Genomic DNA, 18,773 nt, shown 5'->3' with positions numbered 1-18,773 from the left:
GAGTGGAAAAGAGGAACGAACGGAGGCTGGACAAGACCTTCTTTCTTGGGTTACCTGCCACTCTTCAAAAACACAAATTAGGGATCAACACACCCAAGTGGTCTTAGGTTACGTGCGATCACAACAAGAAAAAAGAATTCTGTGGTTCTTTGTGCTTCTTTCCTTGAGCTCTGATACCAATGTAATGTGTAGCGGAAGTGAATGATGGTGTAAGCTTAGGATGAGTGAATAGTGAGTGCTCAAGGTTCCTTGTACTTAAGAGGAAGGGAGAGCCTTCCTTACTTAGAGAGAGACACGAGATGGTGTCCCAAACCCCCCTCCAAGGGCCCCCCTCTCTATTCCTAGAGAGGTATTTGCTTTAGATTGCACAAAGTCTAGTACAATGCTTCTAGATGCTGTGGTACTTGACGACGACGATGTCGACGTCGATGATGAGACGACGATGTCGACGTCGACGACGACGACGACGATGGCTAAGGGTTGAATGAAAACTGATCGCTTGTCTAGGGCAATTGTCGTCATCATCGTCGTCGCCGTAGATGAGCGATCCTAGCGATGACGACAATGATCTGCAATTGTGCCAGTGACGACGATGGTGATGACGACGGCGACGACTAGGCTATGCAAAAACGTTGGTGGCTGAAATCTGAAGATGCTGGCTGATTTGACGGCGATGGGCTGATTTCCGCTGAGGAACTGCTACGGGAAATGGGCGTAACGCGAGGCTAAAGGCTGAAAACTGCTAGGGATCTGGCGTTTTCCTTGAGGCTCAAAACGTTGGGCTGATCCTTCCGAAAACGCTAGGGCTGATGCTGAGAAAACTCCAGGAAGGTCGATCTGTTGAGAGGCTCTTATGCTTTACTCCTCTGCTTGGAAACTAAAGCGCTAGGGCTGCTTATATGGGAAATTAATGCTGGGCTGAGCAGTGCTCCCTACAGCCCCCACGATCTGGAATAAAATGATAAAAAGTAACTTATAAATGAGTTCCTATAAGAGGTGGTTCACGCGCGCAACAAGAGGTGGTTCCCACGCGGTGGAATGCTTATGTTGGATACTACTGCTCATGCTGGGTACTAATGGGTTGTGCAATGAGAGGGTATGCAGCTACTCTTAAGTGCCTGTATATGTGCGTCCTGCGTATAGCCTCACAAAGGTGCCATAACACTTCCTAGGCTCTACCTAAACCATGTACGTCCTGCGTATAGGCTCACAAAGGTGCCAGTACACTTCCTAGACTACCTAAACCCTAGAAGCAGGTACAACTTGTCCACATGCACATATGGTTAGATGTGCACGTGACAATCCAACAGAGATAGATTTGATTGACAATTATCTGAAACATCACATGCAAAAATAAAGTACGCAGGAAGATGATTTGTAACTACAAAAGTGATAGCCGAAGTTGATACAATAGGGGACAGATTCGCTTTACATCCAATGCTGCAGGGTGTTCTTCTTGTTGAAGACATCCAACACTCCATGTATACAAAACATCCATGGATTCCCAACAAAGCATCGCACCCTTCCAAAGGCATGACATAAAATTCTTTTGTGTCCACATACAATTGAATATGCAGATGCAACTTTCCAACGATGGGAGTTACACACTCTTAATGGCCAAGACATGCCAAACCTGCCTCAGTTGGGTAGCCCATCTCTTCAGCTTTGATGCCCAACTTGATAGCCAACTCTGGTGAGATAAAGTATGCCTCTGCACCTGGATAAAAAAAAGTAAGTGCTGTTTGATCCCTAACTTTACCCCACGCTTTGCATAACTCACTGGCATCAAAATTTGTGAGGCCAAAGGGCATCACCAAATATTCGTATAAACCAAAAGTCGTCCTGAAAGCTGTCTAGTAGACATCCCAAGGAGCAATTCGGATAACCACTCTTCAGATCAATTCCGCTAAAGCAACTAGAACCTTGAAGTCTGTTAAGTATATTATCAATCCTCAGGATATGGAATCTGTTCTTGATGGTAATTTTATTGAGAGCTCTATGCACATTCTCCAAGATCCACCTTTCTTCAATACTAACAACATCGACGAACAGAATGGTGAAGTACTAGGTTGGATGAGACCCTTCTCCAGAAGTTCTTTTAGCTGGTTCATTATTTCTTCATTTTGGGCTCGGCTAATGTCACCAGCGTGTGACTACTATCTATCCTTTTTGTTGATTTCTTTCTTATTATCTATTTACTTTCACTTTTTGGAAACACCCCTCGGGAAATCTAACTGCCCTGCATTGCATAGCTAGTGTGGAACTGTCCAGAGGGAGTCCAGGCCTGAGGGCAAGACAACACTAAGGTTGGACAAGGACTATGGTTAGCCAAGTGGGGTCATTGACTAGCCAAAGTGGAATCCTTTGCTACAGAGGCTACATTTCAGTTCTGGATGTGGCCGCAGTGTACAAAGGGGTCGGATGACCTAGAAAGATACAATGGCAGCATCTCCTAAAATTTAGGGAACTGCTATTTTGGGACTTGAAAATGTGTTGACGTCATTACCTCCGGAATGACAAGGGGAACATTTTCTTACTCTGTCGTGAAGTCAACTGGGCAACCGGTTGGGATATTTTTAGACGGCAACCCCGAAACGGGAAAATGCTTGTAAAAGTGCCAAGTGGCACCTTCTGGTGCACTTGCCTCATGCAACAAGAAGTGGCGCTGAATTTAGGAGGGAAAGAGCCTCATTTTCAGATTTTGTCACAGGTTAAGAGCTATGGAGTGCTTGCTTTCCCTCTTATGCACAGTGCGGTGCCAGGAGTGATGCCCTGCACGCTACGCACTGCCCTCTCTCTCCCCTTTGGCAGTATGTTATGCCCCTCTAGTGGGCTCTTCATTTGACCAATGTACAGTTGTGTGGGTTCATGCGCGATTGCCGAGGCAAGAGCCTCTTGCACAGGTACTGGATTAGCTAGCGGCTAATCCCCCCGCAGGTACAGGTGAATTCGGAGAGGTTTCACGCCAGAAATCTCGTCCGATTCAAAGGGCAAGTAGCCCTACAGGTGCGGGAGCTCGAGGACTTGCTAGGGATGCGATCGGCACGCGAAACGGAGCCCGAAACAGTGAATTACAGCCTGCTGTATATTTTTGCAGGTTTAGGGTTTTGGCCCTAAACGGACCCTAATACCCCCAGGAGGTTCGGGGACGCAAGGGGACCGTTGTACAGGCGATTTGGCGCATTTTCAGGGCTGAAAACAGAGAATTCAGCGTGCTGCAGTTTCTCGCCAGGTTTTGCAAAGTGCCCGTATGCGTCGGGAAAGTCAGTCAATGCGTGGGAATACTGACCGTGAAGGGTTCTAGTACAGTTATGCTACCGAAATCGGGCTGGAACAGTGGAAATTCAGCCGAGTTTGTGCAGGGCAGCTTGTAGGGAACCACAGCGTTTATTCCCTCTTTTGAACAATAAAGAAATACCGAAAGGGGCGCCTAAGTTAGGGGCCAATCTGGTGTCTGTCTACTCATACAGGTGCAATCTAGCAGCCTGTATCCCTCTCCCCTTTGTTGCGTCTTGAAAGTACAGGTAAAATAGACGACTAATAATGGGTGAAAGCTAAATCAAGGTTTAAAGTAAAGTCTACCGCCCTTTTTGGATTGAACAGGCCGGTTACATGAAATTTTGCAAGGGCCAGAGATGACCATGCAGGTCTATGAGAAAGAGTTACTGGCTGTGATTCATGCGCTCTTAAGTTGGAAACACTACCTGCTAGGTGCAGATTTCGTTGTCCAAACGGATCATCAGACCTTGCGATACTTCTTGACACAGACAAAGTTATCTGAGAAGCATATGCGATGGGCAAATATCTTGTCCATGTTCCATTTTCAGATTGTGCATGTAGAAGGCAAGAAGAACGTTGTGGCTGATGCCTTGTCAAGGAAGCCACAAATTTCAGCTGTGTCGATTCCTTATCATCATGAACTTGATGATATGAGAGAACAGTATACAAATGATGAAGATTTTGCAAGGGTCTTCGAGCAGCTAATGGATGGACAACGTCATGAACACTATCTTCTTAAAGACGGGTTCATGATGATGCATGGCAGATTGTGTGTCACAAAGCCATTGCGACGCAAAGTTATGGAAGAGAGTCATGTCCCACCGTATGCAGGGCATCGTGGTATCGATGCTACAGTTAAAGCGGTTGAGACATTCTTCTATTGGCCTACATTAAGAAGGGATGTGGATGCCTTTGTGCGAGAATGCCTAATATGCCAAAAGGTCAAGTTTGACAGGCAAAAGGCACCAGGGTTATTGCAACCACTACCTATTCCAGATAAACCATGGGAAAGTATTGCTATGGATTTTATCTTTGATCTTCCGAGAACGCAGACAGGAAACGATGGTATTTGGACCATTATTTGCAGATTCAGCAAACAGGCTCATTTTATTCCTGTCAGGAAGAAGATAAAGCCAGATCAGATGGCACGCTTGTTTATGAGCAATATTTTCAAGTATCATGGCATGCCACAGTCGATTGTTAGCGACCGTGATCCACGCATGACAAGTTTGTTCTGGAGAGGTTTGTTTGAGAATATGGGCACCACGCTCAAATTCTCTTCGTCATTTCATCCTCAAACAGATGGGCAGTCAGAAGAGGCAAATTCTACTGTCCTAGATCTGCTGAAGTGTTATGTGTCAGAGCATAAAGGAAAGTGGGAGCAGTATTTGCCATTGGTGGAGTATGCATACAATAATACAGTGCATTCATCAACTGGCAAGGCACCCTTTGAGATAGTTGAAGGTGGCAAGAAAGTTCCTCCCATACTGCATACAAAGGACAAGATATTTGAAGCAGATAAGTATGTTTAGGACATGGATGAAATGTACAAGAAGGTCAAAGTGGCCTTAGAAAGGACTCAGGCAAAGCAAAAGAAAGCAGTTGATAGTTACCGTCGTGAAGTGGTATATTCACTTGGTGATTGGGTGCTTTTACGCTTTGAAAAGGCAAGGTTAAAGAAAATGAAGGGCAAGGAAAGACTGTTTCCAAAGCTCAGCATGCGTTACTATGGGCCTTTTCAAGTGTGCGACATAATCAGTGATGTTGCATATAGGCTGAAATTGCCTGACAGTTGGAAGATTCACAATGCGTTTCATGTGAGTCTTCTCAGACCCTATGTGGGTGATGTGCTAGAAGATATTGCAGCTGAAGATTAGCCAGAAGTCGAGGAACTTGACGAGATCTTGGTCCCTGAACAGATTTTGGCACACAAAGAAAGGAAAGTGAAAGGCAAGGTTGCTAGGCGTTACTTGGTAAAGTTCAGAAACTATCCACCAATGGATGCTAAGTGGATGGAAGAAGGTGAACTTGGAGAGTCACCAACTGTGTTATCACTTTACCTTGAAGCCTTCGGTTTGCAACCTACCTTGACCCCTTGAGTTTCAAAGCTAAATGGATTGTCAGTGTGACAATGGCTTCTGAAACAAATGATGTACATGGTATTTAAAGTGAGCTCAAATGAAATACCTGTTACATGAATGTTAGAGCTGTACAGATTGTCAGTTTGGCAATTGCTCTTATGGAATGTCCAAAAGTTTGGTTAGTGCTATAGAAGTGAGTATTTCTTGTCAGTTTGTCAAGGATACAGTGATTGCTTCTATTGAAGAGTACATGTGTAACTGCATTCTTAAACTGTCGGTTTGGGTATGCTCGAAAGTGTTACGGGATCCAACGTGTACTATAAGACAGTGGCAAAATGTGCAGCTACCATTTTGTCATTGGAAAGTTAGTGACTCAAAGCAATGGCAGAGTGCGAAGCTACCACTATGTCATTGGGACAGGGTTCACACGCAGGCAATACATGAGTCGACGAGGAGTTGAATACACCAGGGTTGACAATGAGCATGTATGTGTCGTATATGTGTCGACAGGTGTTGAATACATCAGTGTTGACAGTAAGCATGTACGACATAGATGCAAACGAGGACGTTTGAGATTTCAAGAGGGGGGTATGTCACCAGCGTGTGACTACTATCTATCCTTTTTGTTGATTTCTTTCTTATTATCTATTTACTTTCACTTTTTGGAAACACCCCTCGGGAAATCTAACTGCCCTGCATTGCATAGCTAGTGTGGAACTGTCCAGAGGGAGTCCAGGCCTGAGGGCAAGACAACACTAAGGTTGGACAAGGACTATGGTTAGCCAAGTGGGGTCATTGACTAGCCAAAGTGGAATCCTTTGCTACAGAGGCTACATTTCAGTTCTGGATGTGGCCGCAGTGTACAAAGAGGGTCGGATGACCTAGAAAGATACAATGGCAGCATCTCCTAAAATTTAGGGAACTGCTATTTTGGGACTTGAAAATGTGTTGACGTCATTACCTCCGGAATGACAAGGGGAACATTTTCTTACTCTGTCGTGAAGTCAACTGGGCAACCGGTTGGGATATTTTTAGACGGCAACCCCGAAACGGGAAAATGCTTGTAAAAGTGCCAAGTGGCACCTTCTGGTGCACTTGCCTCATGCAACAAGAAGTGGCGCTGAATTTAGGAGGGAAAGAGCCTCATTTTCAGATTTTGTCACAGGTTAAGAGCTATGCAGTGCTTGCTTTCCCTCTTATGCACAGTGCGGTGCCAGGAGTGATGCCCTGCACGCTACGCACTGCCCTCTCTCTCCCCTTTGGCAGTATGTTATGCCCCTCTAGTGGGCTCTTCATTTGACCAATGTATAGTTGTGTGGGTTCATGCGCGATTGCCGAGGCAAGAGCCTCTTGCACAGGTACTGGATTAGCTAGCGGCTAATCCCCCCGCAGGTACAGGTGAATTCGGAGAGGTTTCACGCCAGAAATCTCGTCCGATTCAAAGGGCAAGTAGCCCTACAGGTGCGGGAGCTCGAGGACTTGCTAGGGATGCGACCGGCACGCGAAACGGAGCCCGAAACAGTGAATTACAGCCTGCTGTGTATTTTTGCAGGTTTAGGGTTTTGGCCCTAAACGGACCCTAATACCCCCAGGAGGTTCGGGGACGCAAGGGGACCGCTGTACAGGCGATCTGGCGCATTTTCAGGGCTGAAAACAGAGAATTCAGCGTGCTGCAGTTTCTCGCCAGGTTTTGCAAAGTGCCCGTATGCGTCGGGAAAGTCAGTCAATGCGTGGGGAACACTATTAGGGTTCATCTGTGTTCCTTGGCCGCTATTAACTTGACCTGAAAATGCCATATTTGGCTGCTGATTTGTAATTCCAGCCATACCAAAATTTGCTTGTGGCATCCCAAATTGGCCCTGAGTGCTCTGAAACCCTGGTTGCATACCCATGACACTGTACATGGGGTTAGGCATCATCGTTTGAGCACCCCCAAACACTGTTCCTGGCGTATAAAACTGATTTCCAAGTGCATGACCAGCCATGCTCTGGAATACCGATCCACCTCCAAAATAGCCAGGGTGTACTGAAGGTGGTGGGAAGACCTGTTGCATAGCCTGTAAGTTGCTTCCCTGCCCATTAGAACCAGCTATAGGTTGTTGAAAGGTGGCGGGCTGAGCTGGTACAGCTTGAAAGACTGGCATCTCAGCCACCTGTTCTTGCACCTTAGGCATACGTTGTGGAGACTGCATGTTCTCCGTCAAGTGTACAGGTGTTTCCATTGACTGTGCGGTAGGAATCACCTGTGCTCGAGCCTTAACAGGCTTTTGAATATGATCCAGTGACCCAACTTGCTGAGACGGAACAGGAGGTTGCAGAAAGGCTAAAAACCTTGGGTTCTGCATTACTTGTGTGAACATAGCCACAGCAGTAGCCAACTGGGTCCTGAATATATCATCATCAGTCTGTGGTGGTCTTGAGGACTCACCCACTTCATGTGTCTGTTGACCCTGTGAAGAGGAAACCTCTTCAGTCACATCATCTGGTCTGTCAGCCATAATTACAATTCCCTGTGTCTGGTCTATGATCCCCTGTGTCTTCAAGCCCAAAACTGACCAAGGCTCACTTCTATGGGAAAAAGTGATTTAATCCCGGCAATGGAACCATGAAACCGGCCTGTTCAATCCAAAAAGGGCGGTAGACTTTACTTCAAACCTTGATTTAGCTTTCACCCATTATTAGTCGTCTATTTTACCTGTACTTTCAAGACGCAACAAAGGGGAGAGGGATACAGGCTGCTAGATTGCACCTGTATGAGTAGACAGACACCAGATTGGCCTCTAACTTAGGCGCCCCTTTCGGTATTTCTTTATTGTTCAAAAGAGGGAATAAACGCTGTGGTTCCCTACAAGCTGCCCTGCACAAACTCGGCTGAATTTCCACTGTTCCAGCCCGATTTCGGCAGCATAACTGTACTAGAACCCTTCACGGTCAGTATTCCCACGCATTGACTGACTTTCCCGACGCATACGGGCACTTTGCAAAACCTGGCGAGAAACTGTAGCACGCTGAATTCTCTGTTTTCAGCCCTGAAAATGCGCCAGATCGCCTGTACAGCGGTCCCCTTGCGTCCCCGAACCTCTTGGGGGTATTAGGGTCCGTTTAGGGCCAAAACCCTAAACCTGCAAAAATACACAGCAGGCTGTAATTCACTGTTTCGGGCTCCGTTTCGCGTGCCGGTCGCATCCCTAGCAAGTCCTCGAGCTCCCGCACCTGTAGGGCTACTTGCCCTTTGAATCGGACGAGATTTCTGGCGTGAAACCTCTCCGAATTCACCTGTACCTGCGGGGGGATTAGCCGCTAGCTAATCCAGTACCTGTGCAAGAGGCTCTTGCCTCGGCAATCGCGCATGAACCCACACAACTGTACATTGGTCAAATGAAGAGCCCACTAGAGGGGCATAACATACTGCCAAAGGGGAGAGAGAGGGCAGTGCGTAGCGTGCAGGGCATCACTCCTGGCACCGCACTGTGCATAAGAGGGAAAGCAAGCACTCCATAGCTCTTAACCTGTGACAAAATCTGAAAATGAGGCTCTTTCCCTCCTAAATTCAGCGCCACTTCTTGTTGCATGAGGCAAGTGCACCAGAAGGTGCCACTTGGCACTTTTACAAGCATTTTCCCGTTTCGGGGTTGCCGTCTAAAAATATCCCAACCGGTTGCCCAGTTGACTTCACGACAGAGTAAGAAAATGTTCGCCTTGTCATTCCGGAGGTAATGACGTCAACACATTTTCAAGTCCCAAAATAGCAGTTCCCTAAATTTTAGGAGATGCTGCCATTGTATCTTTCTAGGTCATCCGACCCTCTTTGTACACTGCGGCCACATCCAGAACTGAAATGTAGCCTCTGTAGCAAAGGATTCCACTTTGGCTAGTCAATGACCCCACTTGGCTAACCATAGTCCTTGTCCAACCTTAGTGTTGTCTTGCCCTCAGGCCTGGACTCCCTCTGGACAGTTCCACACTAGCTATGCAATGCAGGGCAGTTAGATTTCCCGAGGGGTGTTTCCAAAAAGTGAAAGTAAATAGATAATAAGAAAGAAATCAACAAAAAGGATAGATAGTAGTCACACGCTGGTGACAGCTAACTTGGTAAGGTGGTTGTTTGGTGGTATACTACTGGGAATCAAATCAATCGTGTGACCTTCAGGACGTGAAGGAGGTAACTCGCTTGGTAAGCCTTCAGAGAAATAGTCAGCCTGAGCGTCCTGAAACTCTTGTTGTTCCTTTTCGAGATCAGACACATTTGACCTTTGATCATCATTTAGTTTTTTTAAGAAAACTGAGTAAACAAAAAGAGTGGATTTTATTAATTTGGAAACGGTTGAAGCTGATACATGTGGCATGGACTCGCCCTCCAGTTTTGCATCAAGTACAATATCTTTGCCCTTCTTATTTTTCAAGATGGCCTTCCTTGCCCTATAATCGACCACGACGCTGTTCTTGTGGAACCAAGGGATTCCTAGGAGGACGTCACATCCGTCCAGAGGGCCGAGGCATGATGTAAAAGTCCTCGTGCCCTAAATACCCCTAACAATGCAACTGAAGTTTGCCAATGACAGGGGTAATTGCAACATCCCGTCTGGGTGCTGCTAGAACAACCTCGGCATGTGGCCCCATTTCCTCGGGCGTAATTCCAAGTCGAGCTGCCAATTCGGTGGAAATAAAGTTGGCCTTGGTTCGTCCATCAAAGAAAATTAGGGCTTCTTGGTCTCGCACTTTGCCCCATGCTCTGCAAAGTTTAGTACTTTCATCCATTTGATCAGGGTCGGTCCCCACACAGTCTGATACCAGTTGTGCCTTCATCTTTCCTTTTCTTCCGCACTCTTCGGTTGCTCTAGAACTCTTTGGCTTGTCTTCAGATTGTCCTCTGGGTGCCTTGTGTGGGCATTGTGTCGACACTTGCCCATGTTCTCCATATCCGAAACACTTCCTCTCTTTGAGGTACGCAACTCGCTCTTCCTCTGTCAATAGGGGACGTGTCTTTCTTTTTTTGAAGCTTTTCTCTTCTTCTGTTATCGTTATTTGAATTTTGTCCGGTCCTTGTTGTCAAAAGTTGATCAGTTGGATACGTAAGCGTACCTGCATGCATTGCAAACCCTTGCTTAGCATGTCCATCAATTGTTGTATGGACTCGAACTTTTGTAATAAACAGTAATCTCATATCTCTTTGGGTATACCACAACAAAATCCTCGATTTATTGCTTAAAAGTGATCTTTTTAAAAGAAGAGGCCGATAGAAAAGTATCCCAAATTCTCTGGCAATAGATATCTAAAGTATCTATCACAAGACGGGCACCACGTGCCAATAGAAAAGAATAGACTTTTAGCACTTCAATAACAATTGAACTGAGAGAGAGGCGACACGCGACATGGATTGGCGGAATTCCACCTCAGAGAGTATTGGCCCCAAACTTGGGCGCCCATTTCTGTATTTCTTTATATTACTTGGTTCTCTGTACAACGCCAGTACTCTAGACTCTGCACCTTCTCCAGGAAGCATCCCAGAGAATGAGCCCATGGCCTCATATTTAAAGGCCCTAGGCCCAAAAGCAGTTTACATGAAAAGCCTTCAAAATCCATAAGCATATGGTCCAAAAGCAATGCCAAAAAGCTACTAGCGTGATTTACGGAAACCTGTACAACTACCACGTCAGCATCGCAAATTGTGGAAATCCGTGTAGGTTGCCACGTCAGCATGTCAACGCAATTTCCGGGCTGTCCGCACAGCTACCACGTCATCAGTTTCTACGTTGTCTTTTGTGTCTCTGTGTGAGGATCCAACTTGATTTTAATTTCTTTATGTCATTGGGCCCCATTAGACGGGGTCCCATAAGTTGGTAGGATTTCTTTTCCTGTTGCTTGTTCTTCTTAGGGTTTAGGCCCCTCGGCCGTGATCTGAGGGTTTGCTCTGCTCTTCAGTGACTTGACACGTCAGCAGTTTGTGACAGTATCTTCCTTGGTCATCCGAAGATGATTCCAAGCGGTGATCACATCACATTCGTATTCCTGTGTGAGCCAAGAAGAAGTGAAAGTCGCATGAACTGTAGCCACTTCGTTGGTGCTTCCTTTCGCAACAATAGGATGGGCCACCATGTCTGTGTATTTCCCTTCAGATAAGGTGCTGCCCACCAGACCTTGGAGTGCTCTGAATAGTGCCCCCCAGAGTAAGTTAGGTTGAACTGTTGAATAAAGGCGAGGGCTCTATGAGTGTCTCGAAAGCCCGAAAAAGTATCAAACTTGAGGGCTTGTCCACCTTTTCCTTGAAATGCATGGTGTTCTTGCTCGTCCTCGAGAAAGTCACATTGGTTGGCTCTGTAAAAGTGCTTCCTCTTAGAGTAAAACATCTGCTCATCGGAGTCCAAACTCTCAGAAGAGGATGAATCCTCCTTAGAACTTTCTGAATACCTTCGAGATCTTTGGTGGGATCTGCTCTTCTTCTTGTTCTTTGCGTGTCTTTGAGTCTTTCTTCGTTTCCAGCTCTTTCTGTCCTCATCACTGGAATCAGAGGAAGAGCTATCGGAACTATTAGAAGAGTATGAAGAAGAATTGGAAACACCTCAAAGTGTACGCGCTTCTTTGTCTTTCGTGCAATTGTGAAAGTAGAGTGGTGATCCATGTAGCCAGGGTGTCTCTTCGATTGCTTCTTGGTCTTCAAGAATCGGTCGACTCGCCTTCCTACTACTTCGTCAAGTTCATCTTCTATATACATCTGCGAAGCATGTGTTTTCTTCAAAGCTGGCTTTAGAGGTGAGTCGATGGCCGTACGCCGTTGCGAATGCACTTCGTCGATTGGGTGCTTGGTCAAAAATTTCGCATACTGGGGATCTCTTGAATACTCGAGCATCTACCGAGCACAGGCATCAACCTGTTGTTGACTGTGCATCTCCATTGGTTCATATTCCGTAGGTGGGAATGGCCCGTATTCTTCTCTCGAGTTGACAAGTGGACGTTGTCCATTCGAATCTTCCGTGTTCTCACCCAAACTTGATTGGTCAAGTGAAACAGTTTGCTCCTTGCGGGCTTCGTCGACTAAATTCATGTGTGTCGCGGTAGAAGGAATCGGATTCTCCGTAGAAGGAAAATTGACTGAGCTTTGATACCACTGTAAGAGACTTGGACAGCCCCAGTCAAGAATTTGGCACGACACAAGAGAGAGCACTTAAAAACCACTTAACAATTTAATCACAATTCAAAGAGAGATGACACGGCCCTGTGTAGTTCTGTGCCGAGAGGTATTGGCCCCAAAGTCTGGTGCCCCTTTTCGGTATTTCTTTTTACATTAATTTCTAAGCAAAGTACAATGTCGGAGGGTCCCCTCTCTGCTCAGTGCTCCCAAGCCAATGTGAGGGAGAGAGAGGCCCTGGCAACTCTTCTAAAGGCTCTGGGCCTTCCAAAAGCAGTTGAGGAAAAGCTACAAGTCTCAAAGCATCTGGTCCCTCAGGCTTGCGCTAAAGCAGCCTCCATAAATTGTGGAAGTCCGTACGGATGCCGCGTCAGCAGGCAGCGCGAATCGCGGAGCTGTCCGTACAGCCTGCCACGTCAGCAAGACCACGCGATTTTCTTTTTTTTTTGGAACAACTTATAACTTTCAATCTGTCAGTTTCCATTGGGGCTCGTCCGGGTAGACATGCCACGTCATCTGTGAGAGAGAGAGAGAGAGAGAGAGAGAGAGAGAGAGAGTTAGTTTTAATTTTCAGAATATGACTATGGAAAAGTTTGCACTTGAGGGTTCATTACATAAGGCTAGCATCCAAGGAGCTCAAACACTGAAGAACTGTGCTTCCGATACCCAGGTAAATGAATTTGAAAATCTGTTTTGGAGATTGTGGACTGGTATAGGCTGCTCAAATGCTCTCTCTCTCTCTCTCTTTCTCTGTGACGCATGCGCATGCACCCGTGCGCGCGCGCGCGCACACACACACACACACACACACACACACACACACACACACACACACACACGGACGTAAACATCTTCTTTGCTGTGAAAAACATTGTTATATCAACAAACTGAAATAGGGCAGAGTTCAAGTCATCCTTGCCAAGAAAACGAGAAATTATGAACAGTTAAATTACACACACTTGCATATGGTGTATAGTGCAGCTTACACTGCACATGAATGGCTTATGCATGGGGTCCCAGCCTCCAGGTGTGTGTGTGGAGAACATGCACACGCACGCACACACTAATGCTTGTGTTCATTTGCACACATGCACACACACTGGCATTTGGGTGCTTCTATCTAAGTACGAGCTATTGCTCTGTGCAGGTCAATGATCTTCGGAACGAGTTAAAAGTGAGGGTTGAGGAGCTGCGTCTGGTCCAAGAGACAGTGAAGAAGATAGCTAATGATAAGGATCTACTCGAGCAAAAATTAAGTAGGGCTGAGCGAAAAAAGTTAAACGACACGCAGATGATAGAAAAAGCATTCACTCAAGAGCGTGACATCCTTAGAAGAAGGGTGGCAGATCTTGAAAAGAAACTGCTGGAGCAGACACAGGATTTCAGTGCAACGGAGTCGATGCTTGCTCTCCGCACCTCAGAGCTGGAGGCACTTCAAGGAAGCATGAAGGAGCTAGAAGAACTGCGAGAAATGAAAGAGGTAGTCTTTTTTCTCTTATGGTGTATTTGGGCTTTGACAGATTTCCTCCGCAAGATTTATATGAATTTTCCACTGCAGGACATTGACAGAAAGAATGCTCAGACTGCTGCCATTCTCAAGAAACAGGCAGAGCAGCTTGCTGAAATGGAGACTCTTTACAAGGAAGAGCAAGTCCTTAGAAAGCGGTACTTCAACATGATGGAAGGTTGGTTTGTGCCCCCCCCCCCCAACCCAAAAAAAAAAAGAAAAAAAGAAAAGAAAAGCAACATGGACACACCTTTTTGCAGATTCAATTTGTTTTATGGCTGTATGTTCTTTAAGTTGATGTAATTGCTTTCAAACTCAGATATGAAAGGCAAAATAAGGGTCTATGCTCGATGGCGTCCGTTGACTGAGAAAGAAGTGGCCGAGGGGCAGAAACCTGTGTTGGCTTCACCTGACGAGTTTACATTGGAGCACCCTTGGAAAGATGAAAAACCAAAGCAGCATCAGTTTGATCATGTTTTTGACGATAGCTCTTCGCAGGAGGAGTTATTCCAAAATACAAAGGTAATGCGTTGTTTTGGTGTGTTATCTGAATGTGTGCGCGCGTGTGTGTGCGTGTGTCTTCTTGGGACATAAATAAAACAAGCGTGCGTCTTCTTGGGACAGTGCTAAAAAAAGTCTCTTCTTGGGACATTACTAAAAAAAGTGTGTCAGGGCACTTGCAAAAAGGCATCTTGTTGTGAGGTAAGCGTATAGAGTGTACGTGTGTGCTTGTTTTTAATTTGTACGGGAGGCATGCATTGGAACTTGGTGGACAACCCTTGCATGCGGGATACATATGTATGAATATACACTGTCTGTACCTCCTATACGTGAATATTTGAGTGTTCATGTGGCATTTCTTTTCCTCACAAGTTCAATAGCTTTGTTTTTATTCATGCGGGCACAAATTTAATGTTCTGGCTATGGTGAATTGGCTTTTTCTGGGATTTCTTTAAGCAAAAGGTTTTGTTGCAGTTCTTAGTTCAATCGGCAGTGGATGGATACAATGTGTGCATTTTTGCATACGGGCAGACTGGGTCAGGAAAAACCTTCACAATCTACGGCTCTGAGAGTTTTCCTGGCTTGACACCTCGAGCCACAGATGAGCTATTTAGAATCTTACAAAGAGACAGGAACAAGTTTTGCTTCACTCTTAAGGTTGTAGTCTTTGAGAATGGTTCTTAAATGTGGCTTAAATTCTTCATATGTATTATAATGCTCTTTTGCCAATGTCCTAGGCTTACATGATAGAACTTTACCAAGATACACTTGTAGACTTACTACTGCCAAAGCATGCGAGGAGGCAGAAGCTTGAAATTAAAAAAGATGCTAAGGTATGTTCTTATTTGTCAACCTTTGAGGGAATTTTTCTCATGAAGTGTATTGTGTAGTCAAAGAAACAAATTCTTCTATGTTTTCAAAACCTCCAGGGTCTAGTGGTTGTAGAAAATACGACCATGCTTACGATCACTACAAAAGAGGAGTTGGAGGGTATAGTTGCAAAAGGCCTAGAGCAACGCCATACGTCGGGAACGCAAATGAATGCAGAAAGCTCACGCTCTCACCTCATTTTGTCAGTGGTTGTGGAGAGTACTAACCTTCAGACACAAGTTCAAGTGAAGGGGAAGGTGGCTTTTAAAATCTTTTCTTTGTTTTCAATAAATTGTTTTTTTATTTTTCGTACTGCTATTTGTACTGTTTTGATATTGGTTGCTCTTTCAACAGCTAAGTTTCGTTGATTTGGCCGGTTCGGAAAGGATAAAAAAATCTGGATCAGCTGGTGAACAGCTGAAAGAAGCACAAAGCATTAATAAGTCATTGTCTGCTCTTGGTGATGTTATTAGTGCTCTATCAACTGAGACTCAGCACATCCCTTACCGGAACCATAAGTTGACAATGCTTATGAGTGACTCTCTCGGGGGCAATGCGAAAACACTAATGATAGTTAACATCTCCCCTGCAGAATCAAATATAGATGAGACACACAATTCCCTCAGGTAACCGATCTTTGTTCTTCATGGCCTACATATTCTCTTTCCCTTTTCTTTTGCCTCTGCATTTGTTGGCTATCATCTCAACCTTGCTGTCACTTTCTTCTTGTTTAAAAGCTATGCTACAAGAGTCCGCTCTATTGTCAATGATGCAACAAAGAACACAGCATCAAAGGAAGTAATTCGATTAAGAAAGCTTGTCAGCCACTGGAAAGAGCAAGCAGGAAGAACGGCGGAGGAGGACCTGGAGGAGATTACTGAGCAAAGAGCACCCAAGCGTTCAGAGTCTGAAACAAACGAAGGGAAACCAGCTCCTTCATGCAACAATGGAAGCCTGGATACAAAAAGCAACAAGAGTCCCAAGAAGGCTCCTCGCAGCTCGTAATGTACATTTTTCTCTTACTCTTAACATCGCCCTCCCACCTCATTCTAACATCATCTTAGCCCGTATAAATTTTGTATTACTAGCTCTCACATTTTTGATGGTGTTGGAGGAGAGGTTGTCAGAAGAGGACAACAGAATATATACAGAGGACATTTTCTTACTTCTACCAAAATGGTAATAGGAATTTGATACTGCCTTGGAAAAGGCATCTTGTAAAACAGCTCATGTCAAGCATTTTTGTAATATGAAGAGCCAAAGCTCCTCACATGTTTCGAATCCCTTTTTCGTGTGTTTCCATTGGCATTTTGGAGGTTCTTCTTTTCAGTGATGGAAGTAGGCGGCAGCGCACACACACACACACACACACACACACCACACACACACACACACACACACACAGAGAGAGAGAGAGAGAGAGAGAGAGAGAGAGAGAGAGAGAGATGAAATGAAATGTTATATTAACGTCTTCGAAAGGCCAAAATGACCTATGAGACCAAAAACTTACAATTGGTGAATCTGATATCATGTCTAAGTACAAATTTACAAAGAACTGACATCAAAACACTAAGGAGAAAGAAAATAATTTTGAAGTTGATTCGGGATTGAGACGAGATTTTTTTTTTTTTTGGGGGGGGGGGGGGGGGGGGGGGGTCCAGATTAAGTCTCTCATCCGTCGATGTCGGATCTCATCAACCTCCTCCATGGTCAGTACTTTGGTTGGGCATCTTGGATGTCGAGCTAGAGTAATGTGTATCTTCTGTTGTAGCCTTCGTCGGTGGTGGGAGACCCTCCGAGGTCGTGGGTGTCTTGATCTGCTTGAGAGAGAGAGAGAGAGAGAAGAGAGAGAGAGAGAGAGAAATGAAATGAGATATTAACGTTTTCAAAAGGCCAAAATGACCTATGAGACCAAAAGGTTACATGTGGTGAATCTAATACCAGGTCTGGGTACAAAAAGTACAAAGAATTGAAAAGAAAATAGTGGGTAGGGGTGGGGTGAAAGCTGATACAAAGGGAATAGGTAATACAAAGGGTGAGCTGATACAAAGAGAGAGAGAGAGAGAGAGAGAGAGAGAGAGAGAGAGAGAGAGAGAGAGAGAGATTAACGTCTTCAAAAGGCCAAAATGACCTATGAGACCAATCTGTTACAAAATGGTGAATCTAATACCATGTCTGAGTACAAAAGAACTAGAACAAAGATACTACTACAAGAATCCATCCTAATCTGCACTCTGGATGTCGGGAGAGAGTATGGCTCGAATCCTTTGTTGTAGTCTCCATTGACGCTGTGTAGCTCCTCTCCTCAATCGTGGCCGTATGGATCTCCATAGCTCCATTGCTCGGTTGATGAGAGTGCCGGTAATGGTCAAATGAGTGTGGGCCGATAGTGGTCGATGAGAGTGCCGATAGTGGTCGAATGAGTGTGGGCCGAGCTCTGCAGTGATGTCTTCTACTCTGGTTGTCCCATATCTAGTGAAAAGAAATATGTAATTTGTCTCTGGGACTGTCTCTCTCTATCTCTCCTTAGTAAAGTACTAAAGTGTCTCTATATCTGTGTAACTCAAGTAGATATAGCCCAAGACATCTCTGATCCTCATAACTCATGACCCTAGAGAAAGGACCGAAACCCTCTCTAAATAAGCAGTGGAAATAGCCCCGTATCTTGTGCAGTGACATATGTAATGTAGCTCTGTTTATGGCTCTAGCTGGCGTAAGCGGCATATCGTGTTGTCTGCTGGTATCTCTCTGAATCTACTAGTCTCAATCTCCAGCTAATGTGAGGATGTGCGTATCTGACCAATGGCACACCGCAAACCATGAGACATATGTGTGTCCATGTAGCTGGGTCGAATCACAAACCCATCTTCAGTGAGGTGGAGAAGATGCTCTCTATAGAAAGCCATCTTCGTGCCCAACCCCTGTGGTGGCTCTATCCATGTCCTCCTGGTATCTAGCTGGATCAGGTCCCGACGAATGAGTCTAGTAATCTCCACCCGTGTAAGAGACATCGAGGGTGCCTGAAGAGAGTACTGGAAAGGGAACAGCCTGTCCATGGTGAAGCCATGCGTCTGAAACCATGATGTCATTTGTGCATACTAGCATGAAGTGTCCCCCTCAAGAGCTAACTGTCTTGAAGACTCAAGGGCCAGTCTAGCATATCTGTCTCTAGTAGTATCCCACAAGCTGTGCACAAAGGAGATTGATTTGGTAAGCGTCTCAATCTCAATAGGAGGGACAACTAGCTTTTCTCGAATGATAGCGTGGGGTACGGAGGCCTTGGCTCTGATCAATCGAGAGATCATAGATACCAAGGACCTCTCCATACGTCTCCAACCATCGTGGCCCATAGAAGGTCCCTGTATCTGCACCCCATACAAGATAGTTGAGGCTACTAAAGTATCAAAGA

General features: G+C 45.4%; 1 protein-coding gene across 1 annotated transcript in view; it reads left to right on the top strand.

Moving 5' to 3' along the window:
- LOC147464588 (kinesin-like protein KIN-14I) overlaps positions 1 to 16,664 on the top strand; it is a 64,720-nt gene extending 48,056 nt beyond the window's left edge. The window contains exons 15-23 of the mRNA XM_086515941.1: positions 13,061 to 13,156; positions 13,634 to 13,966; positions 14,045 to 14,171; positions 14,313 to 14,515; positions 14,969 to 15,151; positions 15,232 to 15,327; positions 15,424 to 15,621; positions 15,719 to 15,990; positions 16,102 to 16,664. Coding sequence (XP_086372067.1) covers positions 13,061 to 13,156; positions 13,634 to 13,966; positions 14,045 to 14,171; positions 14,313 to 14,515; positions 14,969 to 15,151; positions 15,232 to 15,327; positions 15,424 to 15,621; positions 15,719 to 15,990; positions 16,102 to 16,369 — 1,776 coding nt within the window. The 3' untranslated portion in view covers positions 16,370 to 16,664. The remainder of the gene's footprint in view (positions 1 to 13,060; positions 13,157 to 13,633; positions 13,967 to 14,044; positions 14,172 to 14,312; positions 14,516 to 14,968; positions 15,152 to 15,231; positions 15,328 to 15,423; positions 15,622 to 15,718; positions 15,991 to 16,101) is intronic.
- The last annotated feature ends 2,109 nt before the right edge of the window (positions 16,665 to 18,773 follow it).

Source organism: Adiantum capillus-veneris, chromosome 1, assembly GCF_014529385.1.
Source record: "Adiantum capillus-veneris isolate H3 chromosome 1, ASM1452938v2, whole genome shotgun sequence".
Taxonomy (NCBI): Eukaryota; Viridiplantae; Streptophyta; class Polypodiopsida; order Polypodiales; family Pteridaceae; genus Adiantum; species Adiantum capillus-veneris.
The sequence above is the reverse complement of the archived record's forward strand: the minus strand, read 5'-3'. Positions and strand labels throughout refer to the sequence as shown.